Raw genomic sequence first — 27592 nt, 5'->3', positions numbered from 1 at the left:
ATTCAGTGGGAATAGATACACTGTTAGAAGACAAATAATTTCAGGACGGACAACATGGGAGTTTCACAGGGAAAAATACACTAAAAAGAAGAGCAGTGCCCTTTTGGATGGTGTGCCTGTGGGTTGTCAGCAATTCAGGCTGCTGATTCCAGTAGACAGTGATGGCAACTGAGCTGCAGGTGTGTGATTGGAACAACAAAAGAAACGCTGAAATGTTAAGTCCTTTGCCATGTAAATAGAAAGAGTAAAAGGGTATTTATTTCCTAAACAGTATTGCTCACCTGTTTTTATTATGCCTTTCAAGATAAATCCAGGAAAGGAATTATATTTTCTTTTCAGAAACATCATCGTTAAAGATCTTGGGAAATTGTTTTGTTAAAAGTCTTTTTTCTCAATAGCAAGTGTTTTCCATCACACTTATCTCCTTGGTCATTCCTGTGCCTACAAACACGGGCATAGCAAGAGTGAAGAGGAGTTTTCTCCGGTGTCAAGTTAAACTCTTGGTCAGGTCTTTCTGCTTGCTGACTTTCCTTGACTTTTCCCCTGCTCTGTTCCTCAAATAATGATATCTATCCTTCCTGCTCTGTATTTCTGTTTGACCAGTTCTAATAGGAAATGCTTGGTTGTAACTCGTATAATCCAGTTCCTTAATCTGGCATGAAATTATTACCCGAAAAGGCTGGGAAGTGCTGACGTAAAATGGGAAAGCAAGAATTGCTTCTATTCAGAAGAGCAAATATAATGTTCTGGAAGAGATTGGTAGGATGTACTTCAAAGGGGGAGTTACCTCAGCTTGGGCCACTGTTGAACTGGGCTAAAGGCTGTGCAAATGTTAGCATAAGTAAAACTTACCTGAGAAACTTTTTAAAGTACAGATAATCTACTCCTTTATTGCTCTCTGGTAATAAAGTCACTTTCAATTTTTTTATAAGAAACTGATAAAATACTTTTATGACTCATAAAGTGTGAATGATTGTATTATGGAGAGCACTGATTTCTTGGTGATTCCTATAAATTTTCCTGAATCCATTATTCTTTCCCTATAGTACAGTGGTTCCATTTTCCTCAACTGTTTTGAATACATTTCAACAACAATTTTGACAGATTTGTTAACATTTTTGTTAACAGTGTTTTCTAGCATTTTATTAATATCAGCACAACCAATATTAGTCTTTCCTGAATGAAGATTAAAGACAACATAGTAAGTTCCAAGTGCCAGGCCCTCGGATGTAAAGTCCTTTATCTTGACCGCAACTCCACTGGGAAGCTGTATGTTTCCCTTCTATGGATGTGGGTTCTGAAGGATCCGAGGGAAGAACAACTTGCTTAAGACTGCATCGCTTTTCCTGTCACAGCCAGGAGTCAAACCCCAGTGAGATGCCAAAATCATAATCTGTCTTTAATGCCAAATACTCGATACAAGTAAGCATTAGACTATAAATCACAGTCTAGGTTGGGCACATTGAACTCTATTTTCTTCATCAGAGTGCTCAAGATTACATTTTTTAAACTTAAAAAAAAAAAGATTCCCTCTGAATTCTAACACTTAAGAATGTGTGAAAGTAGCACCCAAATGCCAGGCACACCTATTGCTCCCTCCCACCAGGACCCTCTACTGTCTGTGTCCCCACTGCTCTTTCCCTTATAAGAGCTGAACAGGAGAATCACATGACTCGATTTTATGGTCCTGTAAGAATGGGACGAAGTTGAAGGCAGTATTGTCCTCTGTCCTCACTGGCCTCTGCACTTCTGTCTTCTGGTTGGAGCACTTAAATCTTTTCTGTGTGTTTTTTTAAAAAAGGTTCAGATTGCGGTTTAGACTAGACGATCAGAAGAGGATACAGGATTTGCAGTCATAATTTTCAAGAACCACCTGCAACAGAATCACTTGGGTTCTTTTCTCTTCTTTCCCTTTTCTTTTCTTTTCTTTTCTTTTCTTTTCTTTTCTTTTCTTTTCTTTTCTTTTCTTTCCCTTTTCTTTTCTTTCTTTTCTTTTCTTTCTCTTTCTCTTTTCTTTCTTTTCTTTTCTTTTCTTTTCTTTTCTTTTCTTTCTTTTTTCTTTTCTTTTCTTTTCTTTCCCTCTTCTCTTCTCTTCTCTTCTCTTCTCTTCTCTTCTCTTCTCTTCTCTTCTCTTCTCTTCCCCTTCCTTCCTTCCTTCCTTCCTTCCTTCCTTCCTTCCTTCCTTCCTTCTTTCCTTCCTTCCTTCCTTCTTTCCTTCCTTCCTTCCTTCCTTCCTTCCTTCCTTCCTTCCTTCCTTCTTTCCTTCCTTTCTTTTTTTTTTTTTTTGCCTTCTGCAGTCTCACTCACTTAGTGTCTCTGAAACCTAGGCCTGAGACTGTATTTTAAAAAGTTTCTCAGGAAATTTTTACTTATGCTAACACTTGAGAAACACTCTTTTTTTTTTTTTTTTGCCTTCATAAGCTATTTTATTTTATTTTATTTAAATTAAATCTTTATTGTTCAGATTATTACATTTGTTCCTCTTCCCCCCCCCCATAACTCCCCTCCACCCAGTTTCTACCCCACCCTCCACCCTCACTCCCCACCCACTGTCCTCATCCATAGGTGCACGATTTTTGTCCAGTCTCTTCCCGCATCCCCCACACCCCTTTCCCCCACAATAATAGTCAGTCCACTACCTTTCTATGCCCCTGATTCTATTATAATCACCAGTTCATTCTGTTCATCAGATTATTCACCTGATTTTTAGATTCACTTGTTGATAGATGTGTATTTGTTGTTCATAATTTGTATCTTTACCTTTTTTTTCTTCTTCCTCTTCTTAAAGGATACCTTTTGGCATTTCATATAATGCTGGTTTGGCGGTGATGAACTCTTTTAGCTTTTTCTTATCTGTGAAGCTCGTTATCTGACCTTCAATTCTGAATGATAGCTTTGCTGGTAAAGTATTCTTGGTTGTAGGTTCTTGGCATTCATCACTTTGAACATTTCTTGCCACTCCCTTCTGGCCTGCAAAGTTTCTGTTGAGAAATCAGCTGACAGTCGTATGGGTAGTCCTTTGTAGGTAATTGACTTTCTTTCTCTTGCTGCTTTTAAGATTCTCTCTTTGTCTTTTGCTCTTGGCATTTTAATTATGATGTGTCTTGGTGTGGTCCTCTTTGGATTCCTTTTGTTTGGGGTTCTCTGTGCTTCCTGGACTTGTAAGTCTATTTCTTTCACCAAGTAGGGGAAGTTTTCTATCATTATTTCTTCAAATAGGTTTTCAATATCTTGCTCTCTCTCTTCTTCTGGCACCCCTATAATTCGGATGTTGGTACGCTTGAAGCTGTCCCAGAGGCTCCTTACACTATCTTCGTAATTTTGGATTCTTTTTTTCATTTTGCTTTTCCGGTTGGGTGTTTTTTGCTTCTTCATATTTCAAATTGTTGACTTGATTCTTGCGATCCTCTAGTCTGCTGTTGGGAGTCTGTATAATATCCTTCATTTCAGTCAGTGTATGCTTAATTTCCAGTTGGTCCTTTATTATAACATCCAGGGTCTGACTAGATTTCTTGAGGATCTCATTACATTTATTGGCGGTCTCACCTGTCTTTTCAAGGGTCTTACTAAATTTATCAGCGGCTTCTAGACAGTTCTTGAAAAAACCTTAAAAGTGTGGTTTTGAACTCTATATCCAGTTGTTTGCTTTCCTCCATTTCTGTCATTTGTGTCCTATTTCTTTGTCTCTGCATTTTTTGTGCTTCCCTGTGTTGATGGAGTGGCTTTCTATGCTAGGTGTCTTATAGGGCCCAGTGGCTCAGCCTCCCCCATTACCTGAGGTGGACTCTCTTGATGCACCCCCTTGTGGGCTGTGTGCACAGTCTTGTTGTAGTTAAGCCTTGATTGTTGTAGGTATCACTGGGAGGAATTGACCAATTGGCTGTGAGAATCAGCTGTGTCTGCAGTGAGAGAACTTCTGTGCTGGAGACACCCCTCCGGGGCAAGACTTGCTTCAGTGGGGCTTTGGTGCTCACTGAGTCACTCTGACCACCAGGTATACTGGTTTCTGGATCTTTCAGGAGGTGTTAATCTAGCCTTTGCCTGAGGCTACTCAGCTGGAGCTCAGCTGTGAAGGAATGCAAGTTGCCCTGGGGCCTTGGGCCAGCTGCAAGTTTGTTAGGTAATTTTCAGATTGCAAAAGCCTCCGTGGTGCACAGCTTGGGCGGGGCAGGATCCCAGGGGATCAATAGGGTGGAGCAAACAGCTATGGCTGATCGTCAGTACTTCCCTAAGAGGCCCCAAGTCTCATTGTCCGGGTAATCGCTACAAGCACCTCTGAGAGAAAGCTGCCCTTGAGATGGGAACGATGCCAGACAGTAGCCTCTCCCCATATCAGTCAGGGTCCCCAGAGACTAGCCCGGAACTGGAGTTCAGAGCAGTAGGGAGTTTGAGACTCCCTCCCAATTGAAAAAGCCAACCGTGTCCTCAGCCGCCAGCCCTTTCCGCATCTGCCTCCGTACCTGTGCACTTAACTTCTGCACCGTAGCTCCTCTGAGTCTCAGCATGCTTTTCTCTTTCCTTCTAGTTGTAGTATTTCCACTCAGCCAGCCTTCCTGTGGTTCTGTATGATGCCCGTTCTGTCTTTTAATTGTATTCTTGAAGTGGTTGTGTGAGGCAGCAATCTCTGGTGTTTACCTATGCTGCCATCTTGGTTTCTTCGAAACACTCTTATATATATGCTATTTTTAGTGTTCCCCAAAGCCAAGCTAGAATTTCTAAAGTGCTAAGAACCTATTAGGGAACCACAGAATTGTCTTTTTCTTTATAAATCTTATAACATTGTCCTCGTTATTATACCTAATCACTTAAAACACCAACCAAAAAACAAAAAGTTATCAAAGTCCCACTAATCTTACTAATTATAATGAAGTGATAAAGGTGTGAAAGTAATTTAATAATAATTGAGCTTAGTAGTTATCGTTTAGAAATATTTAGAGGTATTATGGACAAAACACTGATGCATTTATTTCTATTTCTCTTTCAGATAAGGTAACTGAGGCTCAGATAAGTTAAATAACTTGCCGCAGGGCACAAAGCCTTGTGAGCCTGTGTTCAGATTGCAAGATGCAAAGTAAATAAACATCCCAAATCTTACTATTTTGTTTTATAGAACAGAACTGAAACTGACCCGGAAGGCAGCCTACGTGAGATACTTCAATAGCTCAGCCTTCTTCTTCTCAGGGTTCTTTGTGGTGCTTTTGTCTGTGCTTCCCTATGCATTTATCAAAGGAGTCGTCCTTCGAAAAATATTCACGACCATCTCATTCTGCATCGTTCTGCGCATGGCAGTCACTCGGCAATTTCCCTGGGCTGTACAGACATGGTATGACTCTCTTGGAGCAATAAACAAAATACAGGTAACGTACCAAGAGTGGGCATTGTATTGTATACAATGATTTGAGAATAGCTTAGAACTTTAATAGTGGGCAGACTGTCTTGGGCCTGTTTGATGCTCAGAATTTTCTCTCTTGACGTCTGTATGTGGTCTAACAAGCCCTAGTAATGGAAGTTTATTGAAATAAAATAAAAGCCTGTGAGATCCTCTCAAGTCAAAGCAATTGCAGAAAATATTGTTTCTGTATTCTGAGGAATTTATTCAAGTCATCAAGCAATAGGTTATTCTCATGCACTTGACAAATGTGCACAAAGATGGTGGCAGGTTTACCAGGAAGTTAAAGAACTTTCCAGCTAACTCTAGGAATATTCACTTCAAGCTTTTCCAAGTATTTCCTTGGGCAGTATGGTGGATGTGAACGGCATTTTATATCACATGAATTACCTTAAAATCCCAGCAATGCTGATGTAGCTGGGAGCTCTGAAGAAAAGTTCTCAAATCCTCAAGTGATGAGACTCAAGTTTATACAAAGCTAATTTAATCACTACTATGAACTTGTATGTGGTTATAATGTTTATAATTAATATGCAGGTGAAAATGTTTTATTATACTTTTAAAGTACTATTTAAATATTTAACCCAGAAAAATAAATCACTGTGACATACATAAAGGTGGTGATGAAAGGTGAGCCACTTTTAAATGGTCCTGCCATTATTTAATCTAGGCCAGAGTTTGCAAATTGTGGCCCATGGACCTACTTTTGGCCCCTAGACCTGTTTTATTTGACCTTCACATTAAAAAGAAGAAAAAATTAGAATTATTTGCCAGCATTTAAAAATGAGGAGATGTCACATATGCAGCAAATTGTATCTTCAGCCTGCCTTTGAAGGGTTGGAATATATAGTAAAGGGGTCCTCTTCCTCCTAATTTTATCATGTTTCAAAAGTGTGTTTGAGATTTGCAATTTAGGCAAATTGATGAGTATAGCTCAAAACCATAGCAGGTCTTGGACTAATCTTATTTCTTCTCTTAAACCATCACAGGTGTGTGTGTGTGTGTGTGTGTGTGTGTGTGTGTGTGTGTGTGTGTGAGAGAGAGAGAGAGAGAGAGAACAGATATATAGACCAGAAATGAGAAAATGAGAGTGTCAGAGACAGAGAGGTCCCACTGAACAGGAACACAGATCTTGAAAAAAAATTAGAGAAAAAGAGAGAAACCAAAATTGAAGTAGCAAGAGAGAGAAAAGTAGAGAAGAAAAGGGGAAAGCGAGGAGGCAAGGACCAGGCTGGTTTCATTACCTCTGGTGGTGAAGACTTCAGGATGCCTGGGCTTAATTCTTCCTTGTGCTCCCACCTGCCCACAGAACACTGTGAATGGGAGTCTCTACTAGGGCCCTTTTAGAATCAAGATTTGATGCCTTAAAATCAGTTATATCAGAACTTCACATTCTTACTTAACCCAGAGAAGTGATGCTAATGATGCTTCTAAAAAAGGGGTGGGGTTGACATAAAGATAAAGATACTGGTTTTCTCTTTGTCCCAATTGAGGTGAATTCGCTAGTGCAGGGTGCTTTATAAGGTCTATAAAACATTAGAATATAACTTAACAATGTTTTTGCTCTGTCTTTATTAACAGGATTTCTTACAAAAGCAAGAGTACAAGACATTGGAATATAACTTAACAACTACAGAAGTAGTGATGGAGAATGTAACAGCTTTCTGGGAAGAGGTAAGAATTAAAAAAATTTACTTAAATACTTAAGCATTTTTTCGTGTGAATGTCATTTTCATATTAATGGACAATGAGAATGATGTTAGAATTGGAAGGCGAACCACTCTACTTATTTTATAGATTAAGAAATATAGGCTCAGGAATGTTAAATAGAGTATTGAAACCTCTTTACATTTTTTTGAGTCTTATAACTTGTTTCACATAACATATCAGGAAGTAATACAAAGTTCATTGATTTTGGATCTGGGTAGGGCTGAATTTGAATCCTGGTTCTGCTGTTTGTTCTCTGTGTAATCTAAATAGAGTTATAGAACTCTGTGAAGCCTTTGATTTGCCATCTGTAAAATGGGAATATTAATATTCACCTGGCAGACTTATGTAAAGTGTTCAGCTGAATACCATGTACATAATAATTCCTCAATAAATGCTACCTTATCTGATCTCAAGTTCCAGTCCAAGTGCTTTACAGACTCCATTCAACATAAAGATGTATGAGATCTCTACCAATGTATGGTTTTCTATGATTTGTGCTCATTTTAATTTATTATTAAAAAATCCTTATATTTCTCAAAGTCAGAAAATATATTTATCAATGATTTTCAGCCTCTAATGAAGCAATATCTGATATCTGATTATTGAGAAGCCCTGTTGAGTTCCTATTTCTTATCACTGATATCTGTGTAAAGATAGGAGTTATGAAACTAATGTCTTATTTCTATATACTATACGATATCTTAAATTTGTTTTATAAGCAACATGATCACCAGAACTTCACTTTACTTCATGTTTTAAGGTATAGGTAAGAGATAATTCTTTTTTTTTTTTCATTTTACCTAAAACTATCTTTTATTAGGATTCTGGTCAAGAGAATAATTCTTTATCTGACTAGCAAAGTTGTTTGTGGAAAAGTGTGTGGGTCAGATTGATATTACTTTTTTGCTTTTAGAAATTTCAAATGCCCTTCTAGGTATGAAGGAAAAATAAATTTGACATTTTCCACAACTATTTTCAAACAATTGCTTTCCTACTCTTGGACAAAAGTCCTCAGTTTCACTCTCCTAAAAGTAAGTATGTGTTGTCTCCTTTAATTCTCAAAATAGTCCTATGAGCTAGTAATATTAACATTTTCATTTCAATGATAAGGAAATGGAGGCTTAGAAAGGTGAAGTTACCTGGCTTAGCTCACACAACTGTCAAGAGCTGAAGCCAGATTTTGGACCCAAATGTCACCACCTACAACCCTTTCACTGAACCATTGACTCGTGTCTGTCTGTATCCTCACTTTCCACATTACTGTGTCCTCAGACTGTGACTTCTAGTCATCCCTGCCTGCCATTTCAGTAGTGATGGGCCACTGAGTCTCCACCTAAGTCTCCTAGCATTTCATGCTCTCTGTGGGTGACCTCACCCGGGCTCACCCTTGAGGACAAGGAGTTAATGACTCTCAAATGCAAATCTCTGGCCCCACTTTCCTGAACTTCATGTATGTATTCCAAATTTTCTATATGCTCCTCAAGCCCTTCACATTTATCACTCCCCCAGTTTCTAGTGTATTCTTTTTCTCCTTTGATGATGTCACCATCAACCCAGTTATCCAGGAGTTAAGTCCCTGATGAGTTATATATGACTCCTTCCTCACTCCAAACCTGTGAGTAAGTAGAATTTCTATTTATGTGTTGGAAGCTGAGACTTAGAAAGTTTAAGTTACTAGAAGGAGGTTATACAACTAGATAGGGTGGAGCTAGAAGATTAGCTTAGGTTTCTCTGACTGCAGAGCCCTTTTCCACTCATCATTACTGCCTCTGATTTTTTTAAAGAGTGACTATTGCTTTACTGTATACAAAACAACTTTATATATATTACCTCAATAACTCAGGAGACTGAAGCTCAGAATGTTATAATGACTTGTCAACCATGACTCAGCTAGTTGAAAAGATGAAACAAAAAGTGAGATTAATACAAATACTATCAAAACCATTCCACTCATAGCTATATAGTATTCATAAATATGGTGAATGTTCAGCCTTACTAGGGAGCAAATAAATAAGGCTAAGATCTGATAGTGAGATTCCATTTTCACCTAGAAAACTATAAAAGAGGACAAAACAAATAACAAAAGCAACAGTGTTGATAAGGGTCCTTGAAAAACTATCACTATCATATATTGATGGAGGAAAATTTTGAACTACTCTCCAAAGGACTTGGAATTTTATAACCTGTTCTCTTTATAAAGTTCACTTGCCAAAATTTATACTAAAAAAAAAAAAGAATGTACTCCACTTTTGTAGCAAAGTACATATATATAGTTTATATATACTCTTGGATACTATCCTGCAACCAAAATATATTTAGAAGAATGCTTAATGGTATATGAAAATTTTTATCATTTTTTTAAAGTCAGAAAAGCAGGTCACAAACTTTATATACAATTTTTATTAATGTAAAAATTATATATGGTTTTATATATTATATACATTTATATTCTGTGTAAAAGTGGAGGGATATCAGTTGAAATGTTAAATAAGGTTTTTTTCTCAGTAGTAGTGCTATAGGTAATTTCTTCTTTCTGCTTTTCTACATTTTCCAAATTTCCTGAAATTAGTATTTTACTTCTATAATTAGAAATGAAACTTACTATGAACAATAACCTGCCATTGGTCCGAGTCTGTCTTACTGGATAGAAGTCCTTCTAAGCATGCCACACAATCTCCTTAACAGCCTGTACTGCCCACTTACCAAGCACAGCCTTTGTCATCTTGTCATATGTATCTGACCCAGCCACTCATCATTCCTGACACATAGGTTGTTCTTTTAAGCCTAAATCATTGTGCATGCAGATCCATCTTCCTAGAATATGTATACTATTTCTTGGTCTTGCGAAATCCCACTTACATCCTTTATAGCCTAGTGTGTAGACCATTTACTTGGTTAAGCTCCAGGCTGAGTCGGCTGCTCCTTCTAATGTACTCCCATAGGACTTGGTATAATTTTCAGTTGTAGCACTAAGCACATTGCAATATTAATATTTATTCATGTTATTCTCCCATGTGGGATTCTTTGAAGTTATCTTTAATACAGAGGTGATACTCAATAAGTTTAATCTATTTGATAAATAAATGAATAAGGGAATAACAAATAGCTTTGTCTCATTTTTTAACACTTTTTTAAAAAAGTTGATTTTTAGAGAAAGAGGAAGGGAGAGGGAGGGAGAGAGAGAAACATCGATGCGAGAGCAAAATATCAGTCGGCTGCTTCCTGCATGCCTCCTACCAGGGAACAAGCCTGCAACCCAGGCACATGCGCTGACCGAGAATCAAACTGGCAACCTTATGGTGCACAGGAAGATGCCCAACCAACTGAATCAAACCATCCAGGGCTCTCTCTCTCTCTCTCTCTCTCTCTCTCAAACATATATTATTGTTGAATTCAGAGAGGAAGGGAGAGGGAGAGAGAGAGAGAAATATCACTGATGAGAGAGAATCATTAATCAGCTGCCTCCTGCATGCCCCCTATTGGGGATTGAGCCCACAACCTGGGCTTGTGCCCTTGACCAAAATCAAACCCCAGACCTTCAGCCTGCAGGTGGACACTCTATACACTGAGCCAAACTGGCTAGGGCTAGGGCTCATTTTTTAACACCTTAATTATTTCTTAAAAGCTTTGCATTTAGTTGTCTGATGACTGAGGGACCATTAGCCATCTATAACATAAGGATTCAAAGCAGCAGTCTTCAAATGTAAAAGGATTTTGAAAAACTATGAACTCTGACACATGTTTAAGTTAACTTATAAACTTTTCAACATAAGTTTAAGTGGTGGCAAAAGATGTAATTCCTGTTTATTGTATGTAAAATGGATTTTTGTCAAAACTTGGGAGCTGCACTTTCAGTGTATTCAATTTATGGAAGATAAATAAATTTATGTAGTCAGTGATCATTGTCAAGCCAATCAGTTAACTTTATCTCAGAAAAAGTATAACTTTACTTAAAATGGGTGGGTGCAGGCTAGAAGGGGTCAATCAGGGAGAAGGGAGGACATATGTAATACTTTCAACAATAAAGATTTAAAAAAATGAAGATAGTTAATGTATATTAATTTATTAAATTATTAAAAATTAACCAATCAAATAAATAGTTAACTAAAATCCCTTATCCTCCAATTCATTTCTGAAATCTGTTCTAAGCTAGGTAAGACACAATTGCCTTCTTGTGTAAATGGAATTCATTCAAATAATCTGGCAATATTGTCACATTTATCATTTTTGTTGTTGTTTGCTTTTTGTTAATCATCACCTGAGGACATTTTATTCATTGATTTTTAGAGGGAGGGGAAGGAAGGCAGGGGGAGAGGACAGAGAAAGAGAGAGATTGAAAAATCGATGTGAGAGAGACACGTGGATTGGTTGCCTCCTGCACTTGCCCCCGCTGGGGCTGGGATCGAACCTACAACCCAGATATGTGCCCTAGACCAGGAATCGCACTTGCCACCCTTCCATGCACAAGCCAATGCTCTAACCATGAGGCAACACTTGCCAGGGCATGTTTATGTTTAATAATAACTACTTAAATAAATAATTTGAGCTTTTCAGAGGAATGTACCACTAACATGATAGAGTAGAAGTCAGATTTGGGCTGTAATTCCACTGTAGCCTACTAGTTATGTGACTTTTGCTATTTAACTTCTCTGAATCACAGTCTGCAGCTTTGAAAGAAAGGAATTGTCAAATCTTGCCACATATATTATTATTATGCTGAGGATTAAATGATAATGTTTATGTACCCAACCTACAGGAGGTGTATATATAAACACTTATATAGATAAATAGGTATATTTAATTTAATTTGATGTCTAGCAATAATCTAAGACATTAAAATGGTTATTATTAAATGCCATAATTATCATTTCAACTGTTTTGGATCATGTGCTCTAGAAATCATGGGTTATATAATTATGTGCTATAATATATGGATCATGGACCATGTGCTTTTCAAATTCATCATACATAAATAGCTATTGAAAATATATGGAAAGCTGACTTTTTAAATTTTCTGTTTTTTTTCTTAACAGGGATTTGGGGAATTACTTGAGAATGCAAAACAAAACAATAATACTAGAAACATCCGCAATGGCGATAACAGCATCATCTTCAGTAACATCGCACTTCTTGGTACTCCTGTCCTGAAAGATATCAATTTCAAGATAGAAAGGGGACAGTTGTTGGCAGTTGCTGGATCTACTGGAGCAGGCAAGGTAGTTTATGTTATTCTTTATCATTAAGTTTTTAACTTGGCATGCATTTCTTCTTTCTTTTTCTAGTTTGTTTGTAGTGTAAAAAGGTATTTTGAAGAAATGTTTACATTGGTATTAGGATAATGCTTAGATATAGTGTATCTTATAATATAAATTATTCCACTGATAACATCTTCTAGCCTTTATTTCTTCATATTATTACCAGTGACTCTCTCTACACCTTCCAATTTTGTAAAGCTCTCAGTGCAGTGTGTTGTACAAGGTGGGCATTCAGTAACTTTATTGAACAAATGAACCATCAATTTTTTAAAATTGTTTTATTGCTTAAAGTATTACAAAGAGTATTACGTATGTCTCCTTCTTTCTCCCTCTGACCTTCCCCTAGCCTCCCATACCCCCAGTGTCTTGTGTCCATTGGTTATGCTTATATGCATGCATACAAGTCCTTCGGTTGATCTCTTATCAACCCCCTCACCCCTCCCCGGCCTTCCCACTGTAGTTTGACATTCTGTTCGATGTTGCTCTGCCTCGGTATCTATTTTTGTTAATCAGTTTATAATGGTCTTAAATATCCATAAATGACTGAGATCATCTGGTATTTTTCTTTCATTGACTGGCTTATTTCACTTAGCATAATGCTCTCCAGTTCCATCCAAGATGTTGCAAATGCTAAGAATTCCTTCTTTCTTACAATAGCATAGTATTTGAACCATCAATTTTTACCAGTCTGTGGCACACACATTTTTTCAGAACTTGTCCAGGAAAATCATACAGGCATTTTTTGACATTATAATTTTGAAACAAATACAATAAAGTTGCAGGATACAAAATCAATGTGCAAAAATTCACTGTCTTCCTATATACCAGTGATGGCAAACCTTTTGTGCTTGGCGTGTCAGCATTTTGAAAAGCCCTAACTTAACTCTGGTGCCGTGTCACATATAGAAATTTTTTGATATTTGCAACCATAGTAAAACAAAGACATATTTTTGATATTTATTTTATATATTTAAATGCCATTTAACAAAGAAAAAACAACCAAAAAAATGAGTTCGCATGTCACCTCTAACACGGGTGTCATAGGTTCGCCATCACTGCTATATACTAACAATGAAACTTCAGAAAGGGAAATGAAAAAAGAAAACAAAAACCAATTCCTTTTGCAAGTGCAACCAAAAGAATAAAATACCTAGTAATAAACTTAACAAAGGGTATGAAGGACCTACATACTGAAAACTATAAAGCATAATGAAATGGAAAGATATTCTGTGTTCATGGGTTAGAAGAATCAACATAGTTAATATAGCCTTAATACCCAAAGCAATATACAGATTTATTGCAACACCCATCAAAATCTCAATGGCATATTTTAAAGAAATCGGGGAAAAAAAATTCCAGATTTGTATGGGACCACAAAAGTCCCCGAATAGCCAAAGCAATCCTGAGAAAAAAGAACGAAGCCAGAAGTATCACACTACCTGACTTCAAATTATACTACAGAGCTACAATAATCAAAACAGCATGGTACTGGCAGAAAAACAGACACACAGACCAATGAAACACAATTGACAACCCAGAAATAAAACCACATGTATATGGGCAAATAATTTTTGACAAAGGATCCAAAAAACACAATGGAGAAAAGAAAGTTTTTTAAATAAAAGGTTCTGGGAAAATTGGAAAGTCTCATGCAAGTGAATGAAACTAGATTGCAGTTTGTCTCCATGTAAAAAAATAATTAAAAATTGATCAAAGACCTAAATGTAAGATTTTAAACAATAAATTATATAGAAAAAAAATAGGTACTAAACTTATGGACCTTGGTCAGAGAGAGCATTTTATGAATTTGACCCCCAAGGCAAGGGACGTAAAAGCAAAAATAAATGACTGGGACTATATCAAACTAAAAAGCTTCTGCATAGCAAAAGAAATGATCAATAAAACAGAAGGCAATCAACTGAATGGGAGATGATTTTTGCAAACAACAGCTCCAACAAGGGGTTAATATCCAAACTATATAAAGAATTCATACAACTCAACACCAAACAATCCAATTAATAAATGGGCAGAGGACCTGAACAGAAACCTCTCTGAGAAGACATGCAAATCATCAACAGAAATATTCAACTTCACTAGCTATTAGGGAAATGCAAATAAAAGCTACAATGAGATACCAGCTATCACCTGTTAGAATAGCTCAGGGGTCCTCAAACTACGGCCCGCAGGCCACATGCAAATATAAATATTGTATTTGTTCCCGTTTTGTTTTTTTACTTCAAAATAAGATATGTGCAGTGTGCATAAGAATTTGTTCATAGTTTTTTTTAAAACTATAGTCCGGCCCTCCAACGTCTGAGGGACAGTGAACTGGCCTGCTGTTTAAAAAGTTTGAGGACCCCTGGAATATCTATTCTTAACAAGTAATAACAAGTGTTGGAGATGCTATGGAGAAAAAGGAATCCTCATTCACTGCAGGTGGGAGTGTAAACTGGTACAACCACTATGGAAAGCAGTGTGGCAGTTCCTCAGAAAATTAAGAATAGAGTTACCATATGACCCAATAATCTCTTTTTTGGGGACCTACCGGAAAAACTCTAAAACATTTATTCGCAAAGATATATGCACTCCTATGTTCATTGCAACGTTATTCACAGTGGCCAAGACATGGAGACAACCAAAGTGTTCTTCAATAGAGGATTGGATAAAGAAGAAAAGATGAAATACTGCCATTTGGGACAACATGGGTGGACCTTGAGAATATTATGCTAAATAAAATAAGTCAGTCTGAAAAAGCTATGAACCATATGATTTCACCCATATGTGGGATATAAATCTGAAACTCATAGACAACAGTATGGAGGTTACCAGAGGGAAGGAGGTGGGGCTATAATAAAGGGTAAAGGGAGGCAAATATATGGTGACAGAAGATGATTTGACTGGGTGGTGGGCACACAATTCGGTATACAAATCATGTATCATAGAAGTGTACACTTGAAACCTATGTGACTTATTAATCAATGTCATCCCAATAAGTTTAATTAAAAAAGAATTTTGGAGAATGGACTCAGATTTACTTATGATTTACTATGAGGGAAAATTATTAAGTGGAATAGTTTTTTGAAGAAAATACATAAGGAGGTTAAGTTATTCAGTGCTGGTCAGCCTCCCGCCCTCCCCACCCCCGCAACTTGCTTTTGTTGTAGGTTAAAAAGCAAAAATAGGTAAATGTTCAAACCTCATTGTCAGGAGAAGAGAAGGCTTTATAGTGATCTTTAAGAATATGAGCTATCATTCAGATAATGATGAAACACTTGTTCTCTTTATGAAATTTAAAGGGCATGAAGTAATCAAATCAGAGATGTAAATCAGAACTACACATTTAATTAAACATCTTTGAGAAAATGGTATGTTTTTTTGTTCTAATCTACATCCTTGAATTATTTTAATTAAGTGTAACTGGTATAAGAATCTGCACCACTGGGTACCCTTGACTGAAGGCTGGCTTACCACATCTCCCACAGGGTGTGGGGATTTTCAGTTCTCTTATTGTCTCTACCACAATTGAAACAGCTTTGTGGCCTTGCTGATAACCCATGACACCACATAGTCTCCATCCTTTTTCCTGGCCATGCTCTGACACTAAGCTTTAGCTGGGTCATAAACACTGAGCATTAGATATGTAGAATAAGCTATTAGCTCCAGCTTTTGCTTATGTTTTAAATAAAATACAGTATCTTCAAAGATTTATTAATATTTTTGTATTTTTATACATTTATATATATTTAATGATGTTTTCATTTTACTTCATATCTCTGAAAATACCAAAATATTACTATGTATAAATATATAAATTAAATTTTTACTTATATATGTACATCCTATATAATAAAAGCCTAGGCAGTTGGGTATGACCAGGATGGCAGGGGAGGGCAGTTGTGGACCATCAGGCTGGCAGGGGAGGGCAATTGGGGGCAATCAGGCCAGCAGGAAAGAGCAGTTGGGGGTGATTGGGCAGGTAGGCAGGCGAATGGTTAGGAGCCAGCAGTCCCAGATTGTGAGAGGGATGTCCAACAGCCTTTCGGGCCTGATCCCACAGGGATCGTGTCTAAATAGGCTTTCAGATATCCCCCAAGGGGTCCCAGATTAGAGAGGGTGCAGACCAGGCTGAGGAACACCCCCCCACCCCCCATGCACAAATTTCATCCACCAGGCCTCTTGTCTAATCTAAGAAAAGAGAAACATGCAAATTGACCGCACCCCCGCTATGCCCCAAGCCACACCCACCAGCCAATCGAGGCAACTATTTGCAAATTAACCCAACCAAGATGGTGGCTGGCAGCCACGGAGCTGGAGCAAGTAGGAGGCTTGGTTGCCCCAGCGATGGAGGAAGCCAAGCTTTCTGCCTGCCCTGGCCAGCTGTGGCCTCCGCTCAAGGCAACAAAGTTTCAATTATAGAAGATAAATAAATCCTAGATACCTGCTTCCAGCCAGCCTCCACTGGGAGCTTGGGTGGCTGGGGGCTGTGGCCAGCCTGCAAACAGCCATCAGCCCCTCACCCAGGCTTGCCAGGCACCCCAGTGGGACCCCCACCCTGATCAGGGACACCCTTCAGGGCAAACCAGCCAGCCCCCTCCCATGCACCAGGGCTCTATCCTATATAATAAAAGGGTAATATGCAAATTGACCCTAACAGCAGAAAGACTGGGAATGACTGGTCACTATGACACACACTGACCACCAGGGGGCAGACACTCAGTGCAGGAGCTGCCCCCTGGTGGTCAGGGCGCTCCCACATGGGGGAGCTCCGCTCAGCCACAAGCCAGGCTGATGGCTGCCAGTACAGCGGTGGTGGTGGGAGCTTCTTCTGCCTCCTTAGCAGCACTAAGGATGTCCGACTGCAGCTTAGGCCTGCTCCCCGCTGGCAAGTGAACATCCCCCGAGGGCTCCTGGGCTGCCAGAGGGATGTCTGACTGCCAGCTTAGGCCTGATCCCCTGGGGGGTCCTAGAATGAGAGAGGGCACAGGCCGGGCTGAGGGACCCACCCAGGTGCACAAATTTTTGTGCACTGGGCCTCTAGTAAATATATAAGCACGTATGTCTATATATATATTTGTATGTTTAACCTAGAAATGATATAATTTAATGATATTGATATTTTATTAAATTATAGTGGTCCAAGTTGAATTACTGGTACATAAATAAACAGATGAACCAGTGGAGTAAAATTAAAGCTACAAAAGTAGATCCAAATGCATAAGGGAATTAGTATTTGACAGTGAAGAAAGATGGACTATTCAAAAAATGGTGTTGGACAACTGCACAGCCACCTGGAGAGCAAACAAAAAATTGTATCCATATCTCACATCATACACCTGATAAATTTGAAATAGATCAAAGAACAAGTACAAATATAAGACTATAAAATGCTTAAAGTAAACATTGGAGGATGCCTAAAGGAAAAGAAAAAAATACCATGGAGAAAGAAAGCCTTTCTATAACTCAAGGTCCAGAAGCCATAAAATAAAAGCTATTAGTCACTTAATAAACAACAGCACACCAACAAAACGAATGACTTGTACATGGAAAACAGAAGTAAAAAATGTCACACTAAAGTAAATATATGCAATTTATATCACACAAAGGAATAATCTCTCTCTAAATAAAGTGATCTTAAAATCAAAAGGTAACATACAGACATCCCATTAGGAAAAATGTGTCACATGATCTTACACATATGTGGAATATAATGAACAAAATAAACAGATGAACAAAATAGTTCTAAGGCATAGAAATAGGAATAATCTGTTGAATTTTAGAGGAAAGGCATGGGTTAGTGGGTGTGGGAGAGAAAGGGGCCAAAGGTGTGAGGCTAAGGGCATCCCAAGTTAGGTGTGTTTTTTTCTAGTGGTTATATTTATAACTAGAGGCCCAATGCATGAAATTCATGAAGGGTAGGCCTTCGCAGCCCTGGCTGCTGGGGCCATCATGGCCCCAGCTGCCTCACGGCCCTACCCCCAGCCTGCACCTGCCTTAGCCTGGCGCTGCCCACATCCGCTGCCATGCACCCCAGTTCCCCGGTTCTGTGGAGCCCCCCGGTCGGTTGCCCCGCAGAGGGTGGCCTGGGCCTCTCTCTTTGGGGCAATCGCGGAGCCCCCCAATTGATCGCCCCAGTGGCCTGGGCCTCCCTCTGCGGGGCAATCATGGGGTGATGGTGGGCCCTCCAACTAATCGCATCGCACCCACCTTGGCTGGCCTGGTGCCAGTACGTGTCATAGCATGGTCGTCCAGATGGTTGTCTGGACAGTTGTCTGGATGGTTGTTCTGCTGTTCAGTCGTTTGGCTGATTTGCATATTAAGCTTTTATTATTATAGATAATAACTTTTTGTTTCATCTTTGGTCTTCTGTTTTTTTAGTTCACTTCCCCAATAGGAAGTGCTTAATAAATTTTGAATTGAATGAATAATTATAATCTTTTAAAATTGGAATCTTTTAAAATTAGAATAGATAGCTCTACTTAGAATGACAGTTTGTGGCAAGAGCATCTTGAGAGTGATTTGATCAAATGATTTAACTTAATAATGGTTTCCTTTCTAGACCTCACTTCTGATGATGATTATGGGAGAACTGGAGCCTTCTGAGGGTAAAATTAAGCACAGTGGAAGAATTTCATTCTGCTCTCAGTTTTCATGGATCATGCCTGGCACCATTAAAGAAAACATTATCTTTGGTGTTTCTTATGATGAGTATAGATATAGGAGTGTCATCAAAGCATGCCAACTAGAAGAGGTAAGTAATTATGTGAAAAATTTCTGACCTTCAAACTACCTAAATGACATATTTAGCTCCCTATTTGATCAGTCGGTCTATATATGTTCCTCAAGTTATCACTATAGGTAAAGAACTTTGAGTAAGTCAATTAAAACATGTGAACCTTATTTTTTTAATATGTTTTTATTGATTTTTAGAGAGAGGGGAAGGGAGAGGGATAGAGAGATAGAAAGATCAATGAGAGAGAGAAACATCATCAATTGGCTGCCTTCTGCACTCCCTTTACTGGGGATCGAGCCCACAAACCCAGGCATGCACCCTGACTGGAATTGAATCATGGTTCATGGATCAACACTCAACCACTGAGACACACAGGCTGGGCTGAACCTTGTTTTAAGAAACTTACAAAAACATAGAGAAGATATACTTTATTTTTAAAATGGTGGACTTGCTTAGTTAGAAAAAAACTCTTTATGAAATGATGAGAATTTTGTTCACTCGTTAATGAGAAAATGTCTTCAATTGCATGCTTTCTAAAAAGATATTTCAAAATTATGTACGAGGATTTTAATTACATCATAGCCTAATGGAATGAGCGTTGTCCTGCCTGTAGGGAATTAGAGATAAAATTGTGATTTTATCTTTTGTTTAGCCTTCAACATAATCTCTAGCTAAATGAAGATGATGCTATTGACTCATTTCATAACAATATTGGGGAATGGGCTAAATCTGCATTGAAAGCATTTCAAGTGAAATCAGTATGTGGATCTTGTGCTGTTTGATACACAAATTGTATGATGGAAGCTTCAATAATTATTGATGTAAATGATTACAGAGAATATATATATCATTATGAGGTTTTCAAAATGATAGATGGCATTCGACACTAGTTGATTACTTTGTAGCCATTAATGAAAAAAATTGCAGTGTGAATAAAATAAAACAAAATATAGTGCATGGAAAATAGAACATGGCTAATTGCAGAATAGCTAGAAATGCAATTTTTATAATAGAGGGCTGCTTGTTTGTATAAATGGCTCTCTATGTATATAATGATTCACTCAACAGTTTTTAAAAGTCCCATCTCTTATTTTTCATACACTCTGAAAGCATAATGAAAATTAGAGCTCTCCTGAAAAAGTATTGGATTTACTTTGAAGAAGATATTCTTCATTCCTCAAAAGCTCTTCTTCCAGGAGTTGTATTTCACAACCTAGAGGTTGGAACACTCAGTAGATTTATTATAAAAAGTCTGCGTGTTTCTAGGTAACACACATATTTATCTAGGAGGGGACTGGGATGTAGGAGTGGTAGTGCCTTGCAAGATAAATGATGGGACTTATTTATTTATTTATTAGTGGAAAGGTGTTGGAAGTTTCTGGCAGGCTTATATTTTGCACGGGGCCACTAATATCTCCATAAAATTGTTAAAATAATGAAAGAGAGGGTAAGAGGAAGATCATATTATTGGTTTTTTTCTGATTCCATGGCCAGCCTTAAAATTATTTTTAAAGTGTATAATTCAGTTTTTTACTATATTCACATGGCTTTACAGCCATCGCCACATTTTCTTTTTTTTCTTCATATGGTTGACAGTATTACAGATGTTGTCCAATTCCTCCCTCCCCCCCTTCCTTTACCCTCCTCTTCTCAGCCCCTGCCCCACTCTAGGTCTTCACCATACTGTTGTCTTTGACAATTTGTTATACATATGGGTATATAAGTCTTTGGTTAATCTCTTCCTGTCTCCCTACTCACCCCCACACTCCCTGAGATATGTCAATCTATTCCATGCCTTGAGACTTATTTTGTTTGTCAGTTTATTATGTTCATTAGGTTCCACTTATAAGTAGAATCATGTGATATTTGTCTGTCTCTGACTGGCTTATTTCATTCAGCATAATATTTTCCAGGTCCATCCCTGCTGTTGCAAAGGGTAAGAAACCCATGTTTACAGCTGCATACGTACCATTGTATAAACGTACCACAGCTTTTTCATCCACTCATCTACTGTTGGGCACTTGGGCTGTTTCCAGATCTTAGCTATTGTAAATAGTGCTGCTATGAACGTAGGGGTGCATATATTCTTTCTGACTGGTGTTTAGAGCTTCTTAGGATATATTCCTAGAAGTGGGATCACTGGGTCAAGCAGTAGTCCCATTGTACATTTTTTTAGTAAATTCCATATTGTTTTCCATAGTGGCTGCACCAACATCGTCATATTTTTCAAACCTTTTAAAAGAAACCGTTTGCAATAACTTTTTATTTCTTCTTACCTCCTCCACCCAGCCTTAAGCAATATTCAGTCTCTAAAATTTTTCTATATTGGATAGTTTACATAAATAGAATCATACAATATAAAGGTCTTTTGTGCTTGGATAAACTTTTAAACTTCAAGAAGATAATATCTTTATTTTGAAAGCATTTACTGAGTCTTGCTGTGTTTTATGAAACTGTAAATAAAACTAGATCCATATACTTCAGAGGTTCATGGACTAGTAGAGAAAGAGACGTGTCAATAAAGAATGTAATCTAATAGAAAAAGAAAGAGGCATTTCTTTAGGTGCAAAGGAGGAAGTGTGGGAATCATGTCTGCCTAAAGTAAAAAGTAACCTCCAGAGGAAGCTCAAGACTAATGCCTTCCAATGGAATGATTCATTCTGGAATTCCAGTGGTGACAAGGGTAAAAATTATGGCCTCGTAGTCATTTTTTTATTAGAGATCCCATTAGAGAGAAGGTTAAGTTGATGGGAAGAATTGGGAGATTGATGAGTAAAATGGTCACTAGATTACTGAGAAAAGAAAATGAAATACATATAAGGTGCCTAATAGAGTATCTAGTGCAAATTAACCATTCAGTGACTAGTAGCTCATTTCTACCATCTTTTTTTTTCTCCGAGTATTTTTTATTTAAAAATTTTTATTTTTCAATTCTAGTTTACATTCAGTCTTATTTTATATTAGTTTCATGTGTACAACATAGTGATTAGACAATCATATACTTTACAGTGTTTCCCTGATATTTCCAGTACCTATCTGGGACTATACTTGGTTATTACATTATTGACTATATTCCCTATGCTGTACTTTACATCTCTGTGACTATTTTGTAACTGCTATTTATACTTCTTAATCCCTTCACCTTTTTTACCCAGTCCCTTAACCCCCCTCTCCTCTGGCAACCATCAGTCTGTTCTGTCTTTTGAGGTAGAGCATACTGCTAGAGAGCATTACATACGTTAATGTGTCTGAGAGTTAGTTCTTGTTATTGACTGACTACAGTGGAAACAAGGTAGAGGTTGGTGTAATTAAGAAGGAGAACCATGAAGCCAAAAAGCCATGAAAAGTCATCAGCATGAATTTTGAAGTTGACAAAAGTAGTTATAAGAGGAAGTTATAAAAGTGGTCGTCTATAAATATGGTAGCTGGTCTCGTGACCCAATCAACAAAAGCTGGAGATTCTGTGGAAGAAAACAGGTGGCCTAAGATCCTGAGGGTTTGGAATGTAGGCTTTGGTTCCAAGCTCCAGAACGTGGCAATGAGACAAGGTGATTCCATTTTCCATGTTCCTTTCAGACAAAGCAGTACTTAGTGGTTACCTTCTGCCAGACACTGTCCACTGGTGGGAGCAAGGGGGTACAAGGTGAAAACTTTGCTATCCCTTTCCTCAAAGAACTAATAGGCTGGCTGGAGGAGACCATACATAAAGAGACTATCCTAGCTAATAAAGAGGTAATATGCAAATTGACCATCACCCCAACACACAAGATGGCCGCCCCCATGTGGTCACAAGATGGCCACCACAAGATGACTGGCAGGAGAGGGCAGTTTTGGGCAATCAGGCCAGCAGCGGAGGGCAGTTGGGAGGGACCAGGCCTGAAAGGGAGAGCAGTTGGGGGCAATCCGTCTTGCAGGGATGGACAGTTAGGGGTGACCAGGCCTGCAGGGGAGAACAGTTGGGGGGAACCAGGACTGCAGGGGAGGGCAGTTGCGGGTGACCAGGCCAGCAGGGGAGAGCAGTTAGGAGTGACCAGGCCAGCAGGGGAGAGCAGTTAGGGGTGACCGGGCCAGCAGGGGAGAGCAGTTAGGGGTGACCGGGCCAGCAGGGGAGGGCAGTTAGAGGTGACTAGGCCAGCAGGGGAGGGCAGTTAGGAGCAATCGGGCCAGCAGGGGAGCAGTTAGGCGTCGATCAGGCTGGCAGAGGAGTGGTTAGGGAGTGATCAGGCTGGCAGGGGAGTGGTTTGGGGGCAATCAGGCTGGCAGGCAGAAGCAGTTAGGGGCAATCAGGCAGGCAGGCAGGCGAGCAGTTGGGAGCCAGCAGTCCTGGATTGTGAGAGGGATGTCTGACTGCCCGTTTAGGCCTGATTCCAGTGGGTTTGGGCCTAAATGGGTTGTTGGACATCTCTCGAGGGGTCTCAGATTGGAGAGGGTGCAGGCTGGGCTGAGGGACCCCCCCCCCCCCAAACAATTTCATGCACCGGGCCTCTAGTTTCAATATAATATAGAAAGTGCTGGGATAGAGGTACTCTCAGGGCAGTATGAAAGCCCACTTGAGGGCTCTACACATGTCTGGACCATTCAGGGAAGCTTTCTTGCAAAAGTGGACAAGTTGAAGGATGAATAAAGATGGAAAAGGAATTCTGGACAGATGAAATGTGTGAGCAGGAAAACAGAACATAAAGCCATTTGTTCAGTACAGGGAACCACAAGCCTCTTGACCGAGCCAGAGTGTAACTGGGGACAGTGGTGGGGAAGAAAGAAGCTGGAGGGCCATGTCTTGGGAGCCTTGTACATTGGTCTCAAGAATTTGGTCTTGGAGAGCTTTTATTAGGGGGAATGATGCAATCAGCTTAGCATGTGAGCTATATCACTTTGGGTGTGGCATGAGGTGCAGAATTAAGGTGGACATAATTTGAAGCTTTGTGGGATAGTAGAAAGAACATAGATTTTGAAATCTGACAGAACTGGCTTACTAAAGAAAGTTACTTACCTTTGCTGAATACTGAGTTTTGTCCTCTGCAGTATAGGGATAATATTACCCACTTTGTAGGGTTTTCTGTATGATTCCAGCACATATGAGGTATTAGTAGTAGTAGTAGTAGTAGTAGTGGTAGTAGTATTTGCTACTCTGGCTAGAAGGAGGGACATTGTAGAAAGCTATAGAAAACATATCAGGTGAACAAAATAGATCCAAGACATAGAAGTAATCCAGATCATGATTATGATGGACACAAGGAGAAAAGTTAAGAATACAGTGGGGCCTTGACTTACAAGTGTCCCAACTAACGAGTTTTTTGAGATACCAGCTGTCTGTCGGCCGATTTTTTGCATTGAGTTGATAGAGTAATTTGAGTTAATGAGCTTGGTCTCAGAATGAATTAAACTTGTAAGTCAAGGCCCCACTGTATTGGGAAAGTCATGTTCATATACTCAATATTTGCATTTATAGGAAAGACCATCAGGAAAAATGGGCCTTCAGAGAAGAGTGAGTTTGTTTCCTCAAGAGATTAGAAGAGAAGAGAAATGGGTTTAACATTAAGGATTCCTTGCATAACAGACATTGGAAAGAGGGGCAGATAGGAATGCTGTGGGTTTGGGAAAGGAGGACATGGAGCTGAGCCACAGAGAACTGAGCTATCTCATTAAGGCAGAAGAAGCACGGGTCTCACTAGCCAAGTGTCCGTGGAGACCACCACTAATGGGCTCCAAAAAAATTATTAATAATGATGATGACCTCCATTTTTTAAGATATCAAGTAAAACACTTAGCTTTTCATTTCTAGCTACCCCTGAGCTCCTGCTGTTATCTGTCCTGCTGACTTTTGCAGCTGATTTAAACCTTTTAAGCATCTCATTATAGGCAAAAATACTCAGCAGTTCCTAAAATTCCTGTACTTTAAACTGACAACTGTAGTGAATATAATGAGTACATTACTATATGCTGTTCTCTTCTCTTCCCTGAATGTCTCATATGTTGTTATCTACCAAACTACATGGTGAATTCCTTGAGAACAGCCATGCTAAAACATTTATTTTGGCATACTTCACCTAGCACATTGATGTGCAGAAGGGTAAATTCTTATCCAATAACTATTTCAGAATTATTTGGAAGTAGGCATTTCAGTTGCAAGAATTTTACTCAGAAAATTTTCTTTTCTGAGCCTCACAGTCTGAAAGTTTGAGGAGACAATTACATGACAGCATATTATTGCTGGGAGTGACAAATAAAAGTAATCAGAAGTGCTCGACTAAGTTCACAGTCAGAATCAAGCTTCTTCTATTTTCAGTGACTTTAGAATTTCCAATTTTTGTATTTTTGTTGTGATTATTGTTAAGTGAGTGTTCACATCTTTGAAAAAGGCCAGTGAGAACCTCCCCAGATGAAAGCTTTATTTTTTTAAGTGTGGCAGAGTTCTGAGCATAGAAACATGAAGTACCTTCGGCTGTTGCCAGCAAAAGAATCCTTCACATTCTGTATGTGGCCCCTATCGCCAAATACAAATATTCCTGATGCAATGTTTTCATTTTGACTGCCAAAGTTGATCTGTTTCTTCATGTACTACACCTAGACTTGGAACTGGAGCTGAGAATGGAGTATTTTCTTCCTAGTTTTTGTGTTTTTGTTCAGCTCTAATATCTACAAAGCACTTGCGTATGTAACGATGCCTGGTGTCATAGGAGTAGGCAGGTAGATGTACATGTGCTTGGAGAGGAAGAAGCACTCACAACATATTTCACATAGTTTTCTGATTTCAGTTTGTTGAAAACTATTCACTCAGTGGGACAGCTCCAAGACGTTATCACAGGGAAGGGCATGGAGAGAGTTCCGTGCTGCCAGAATAACTTGTGATGTGCAAACTTGAGTGAGCAAGTCATGCTCAGTTTCTTCCCCTTCAGTCCTCTTCTTTTAGGAACATCTCCATGTCCTGCTTATATATCCTACTTTGGATCTAGATGACAATAGAATGGATTCCTAGGCAAATTGATCATTATTTTTTAAATACCATTTTATAGCCCTGTGCCTATTAACTTATCCTCCCTTTTTTTTCTTTCTTTCCACATACCCAGACTATCCTTAGGATCCTAAATCTTTGTAACTTTTATAACTAGCATTGGAGACTTTGCTAGCTTAAGAAGAGAAATCAATATAATTAGGCCCTTGTTAACTTACTTATCTCTTTAGGGGATTATAACCATATTTTCTTATTGAAAGAGTGATGGACTTCACTGTTCTCTTGCCTTTTTTATTCCCAGAATACTACCTCTTTCGCACTTTACCGATTCCACATCCTACCACACAACCCCACAGCTGTCAGCAAGAAAATTCTAGGCAAGCCAGTGTTTGAATAACAGGCATTTGGACTGCTTTTATTCAGCCAGTCAGTCTCTTATGAAAGTACCTGGGTTTGGAGAAGTAATTAGCTTTTATAATAGTGCATGATGAGAGGTGGGGGCTTGAGAAGAGGTCAGGGGCTTAGGATATGTATTTGGTTTCCACAAAGTTGTTGAGATCCTTTTTGTAACCACAAAATGGGCACATTATTTGTCACGACAGTCATTACATAGGCATTTTAATAAAAGCATTTACTGTGTAAGTTGAAGAACTGAAATCTGTTTGTGTTGTCTATTTCACCTCTGCTTGGCAGGTTTCATATTTAAGACAGTAGGAGAAAAAATTGGGAGGGAAATTGGCAAGAAGTTACTAAAAGAAAAAAAAAACTTAGGAGGGATATTGGCAAGAAGTATGAAAAACTTGGGAGGGAAGCAAGAAAAGAAATAAGTTGATGCCTGTTCTGGAAAATAAATTCCATCATACAGATACTACAAGATTAATTAATTTAATTTAAATTTTGACCTCTGGATTTCCAGACCTGGCTAAAATAACCTGCATTGAATGGGGGGGGTTTAACCTTTAGATCAGCGGTTCTCAACCTGTGGGTCGCGACCCCTTTGGGGGTCGAATGACCTTTTCACAGGGGTCGCCTAAGACCATTGGAAAACACATATATAATTACATATTGTTTTGTGATTAATCACTATGCTTTAATTATGTTCAATTTGTAACAAGGAAATTGGGGATCACCACAACATGAGGAACTGTATTAAAGGGTCGCGGCATTAGGAAGGTTGAGAACCAGTGCTTTAGATGACCAGTCTACTATTGCAGGGAAATTCAGGACTGTTCAGTTGGGAGATCTGTAAATAAAAAGGTGCCATAGGAATTAACATTTGCATTCAATAGTAGCCAAGACAATGGACATCTAATACAAATATTTGAAACTCATTGAACTATGTCCCCTAAACCAGAATAAACCACACTAAGTGACTGTACCTGAACCACCTGTAATTTGCTACTGGTAGGTAATTAAGTTTGAAAGGATTACCACCCATTTACTGTAATATGAAGCAAGTGCATTTATTTTATGAGACTATTGAACTGGAACTCAATAGAAATAACATGGTGTTTCCTGAACAAAACTGTTATTTCACTTAATTTGAACCTTGGAAC

General features: G+C 38.7%; 1 protein-coding gene across 4 annotated transcripts in view; it reads left to right on the top strand.

The window, feature by feature from the left end:
* Window positions 1–27592, top strand: part of CFTR (CF transmembrane conductance regulator) — a 208143-nt gene that overhangs the window by 67079 nt on the left and 113472 nt on the right. For all 4 annotated transcript variants that reach the window (XM_036328866.1, XM_036328867.1, XM_036328868.1 and 1 more), the window contains 4 exons: window positions 5111–5357; window positions 6971–7063; window positions 12133–12315; window positions 18911–19102. In XM_036328866.1, coding sequence (XP_036184759.1) covers window positions 5111–5357; window positions 6971–7063; window positions 12133–12315; window positions 18911–19102 — 715 coding nt within the window. The remainder of the gene's footprint in view (window positions 1–5110; window positions 5358–6970; window positions 7064–12132; window positions 12316–18910; window positions 19103–27592) is intronic.

Source organism: Myotis myotis, unplaced genomic scaffold, assembly GCF_014108235.1.
Source record: "Myotis myotis isolate mMyoMyo1 unplaced genomic scaffold, mMyoMyo1.p scaffold_m19_p_11, whole genome shotgun sequence".
NCBI lineage: Eukaryota > Metazoa > Chordata > Mammalia > Chiroptera > Vespertilionidae > Myotis > Myotis myotis.
The sequence above is the reverse complement of the archived record's forward strand: the minus strand, read 5'-3'. Positions and strand labels throughout refer to the sequence as shown.